Consider the following 2,487-nt stretch of genomic DNA (forward strand, 5'->3'; position numbering starts at 1 on the left):
AAAAAAAAAAAGTACTCTATGGGTGTCCTGAGATGCCCTGGAGCAGAGACCTGGGTTCAGGGACCACACTGACCCCAGCCTCTGCCACAGCCAGACGAGGACAGCCGGCTGCTGCCCCTGCTGGTCTGCCTGCGGTTCCTGTTCGTGCCCCTCTTCATGCTGTGCCACGTGCCCCAGAGGTCCCGGCTGCCCACCCTCTTCCCACAGGATGCCTACTTCATCACCTTCATGCTGCTCTTTGCCATTTCTAATGGCTACCTGGTGTCCCTCACCATGTGCTTGGCGCCCAGGTCCGGGGGAATGGGGTGGGGTGGGGGACTGGGAGTGGGGAGGTGGGCTCAGTCTTTGGGAAGGGACCGCCTTTGAGGGAGGGACGGCCCATCCTGCTTCTGGCTAGCCCAACCTTAGCTGTCTGCAGGCCTTGCTGGCACCCCCTGCCTGGCCAGCCCTTAACTGCAGGGGAGAAGAGAACTGGGCTAGTAAGGTACCTGCCCAGCAAAGTAACCCAAGCACTGGTTCTGGGGCCTCCTCAATAGGCCTCAGTTTCCCCATCTGTAAAAAAAAAATGGGTTGAACTGTCATCCCTTAGGGCCCATCTAGCTGTAAAATTCTCAGGTGAAGGAGAGCTAAGGTTTTGACCAAAAACAAGGTTCATGGGCTATTTCCTCAAGGGGCAATGGAGTGGAGAATCCAGAGAAAATGAAGCTGGCAGGGCAGACAGGTTGGGAGCACGGTGGAAAGGGCAGGCTGTGGAATCTGGAATCCCATCATGTTGGACCCAGAGGCCCTGAGAGACGTCCTTATCCAGCAGCCTCATTTACAGACCAGGAAACGGAGGCCCAGAAAGACGGGGCCAGTTTTGGTGACAGAGGGGTTGGGTCAGAGCCCAGACTGGATGGGCAGAGGGCGGTGGAGTCTAGGTCTGGACCCAGCGTTTTCTAAGAGCTCCTGTTTCCGGGTGTTCTAGGCAGGTGCTGCCACACGAGAGGGAGGTGGCCGGCGCCCTCATGACCTTCTTCCTGGCCCTGGGACTTTCCTGTGGAGCCTCCCTCTCCTTCCTCTTCAAGGCGCTTCTCTGAAGTGGCCCCTCCAGGCTCTTTGGCAGCCTCTTCTCGACATCTCCTTCTGAAGCTGAGATCCAGCCCAGGGCGAATGGCGAGCTTGGCTCAGGCCTCTGCTGGGTGGATGCCTCTGGGCCTGGGGCTACCAGCAGAGGGCAGGAGCTGCTCTTCATCCACTTGGAGTGCTGTGGGGAAGAATTCACCACCGGTCATTCTAACCCTCACCCAGGAATGGGGGTGACTTGCACAAGACCTCATGGAAAGGATGATGTCTAGAGAAGAGAGGGTGCAGGGCATGGCTGCTCCCCACCACAAGGTCTGCATTTGTTCATCATCACCAGGAGCAGAGGCAACCAGAGGGTTCAGAGTGGGTGGTGGGGCCAGCCCAGGGCAGGAGCTCCTCGTCCTCCCAGGCCTCAGCGACCCAGGGTAAAAGGTGCTAGGGAAGTTGCGGGGACCTGGAAGAAGAAACAGGTGTTGAGGACCTGAGAGTGCTCAAAGGGCCAGGCTCAGCCTCAAGCAGTGTTTTCATTGCCAACACTTACTGTCCCCACTCCACAGAACCCAGCTGGGCCTGGGCCCCAGAGCCACAGCTAGCCTGCACGTGTGCACTGCACTTTACAGTTTGCAAAGCTCTTCCATACCCACTCTCTCACCAAAGCCTAATTGAGGCCCTTGAAAGGAGCTGGGCAAGGATTGTGCTTCCCCCATTATACAGGTGAGGAAACTGAGTCCTGGGGAAAGTGACTGGTCCGTGGTAGAGCCGGGACCCAACCCCATCTCCCTCCTCCCTGTAGGTGCTGTTCTTCCTGCCCAACACCTGTTTCTCTTTTCCTCAAGGGGTTTGGGGCAGGAGCCCTGGGCACTTACTCCCCCTTTTTGCTGTTTCTCCTTCGGACCCTGCTCTTGGGTCTAATAACAACCCCATTTATTTGTATGATGCGTTCACCAAGTCCTTATTTCCGAAGTGCTGTTGGCTCTATTGGCCTCAGTGAACTGGGTGGGGTCGGAAGGATTGTACCCCATTGACAGGTGGGATGACTAAGGCCCCGAGAGGGGTAGGGATTGGTGGTCATCTCTGTGCTGGGTCCTCTGGACCACATGATAGCTGGGGGGTACTGACCTGCAAGGAACCCTGAGCTCCTGGGCAGAGCACCTGGTTCGATGGACAACTATTGCTGTCCCCCTCCATGAGTCCCTGGGCTCTCACTGGCATCCTCTGCCTCCCCAGGGTCGCTTCTCAGAAATCTGGCCTTAAGAGAGGCAGTCAGTGTGGGCAGGGCTTTGGCGACCCCACCAGTTCTCTAGAGGATGAAGGAAAGTCTGCTTCACCACACACCTGTACTACCCTGCCCATCCCAGAGAAAAGCAAGGGTTTTCTGCCCACCTGCCTTTGTGAACATTCACTGAGCACCTATTAGATATC

General features: G+C 57.0%; 1 protein-coding gene and 1 long non-coding RNA gene across 4 annotated transcripts in view; one reads left to right on the plus strand and one right to left on the minus strand.

Annotated features, from left to right (window-relative positions):
* SLC29A2 (solute carrier family 29 (equilibrative nucleoside transporter), member 2) overlaps nucleotides 1-2,028 on the plus strand; it is a 9,695-nt gene extending 7,667 nt beyond the window's left edge. For all 3 annotated transcript variants that reach the window (XM_011942432.1, XM_011942431.1, XM_011942430.1), the window contains 2 exons: nucleotides 91-290; nucleotides 968-2,028. In XM_011942432.1, the coding sequence (XP_011797822.1) occupies nucleotides 91-251 (161 nt within the window). In that variant the 3' untranslated portion in view covers nucleotides 252-290; nucleotides 968-2,028. The remainder of the gene's footprint in view (nucleotides 1-90; nucleotides 291-967) is intronic.
* The window catches only part of LOC105512123, a 26,552-nt gene continuing 24,820 nt past the window's right edge, over nucleotides 756-2,487 (minus strand). The window contains exon 2 of the long non-coding RNA XR_001001814.1: nucleotides 756-1,246. This is a non-coding gene — a long non-coding RNA (uncharacterized LOC105512123). The remainder of the gene's footprint in view (nucleotides 1,247-2,487) is intronic.

Source organism: Colobus angolensis, unplaced genomic scaffold (genome assembly GCF_000951035.1).
Source record: "Colobus angolensis palliatus isolate OR3802 unplaced genomic scaffold, Cang.pa_1.0 Scaffold21, whole genome shotgun sequence".
Classification (NCBI taxonomy): domain Eukaryota; kingdom Metazoa; phylum Chordata; class Mammalia; order Primates; family Cercopithecidae; genus Colobus; species Colobus angolensis.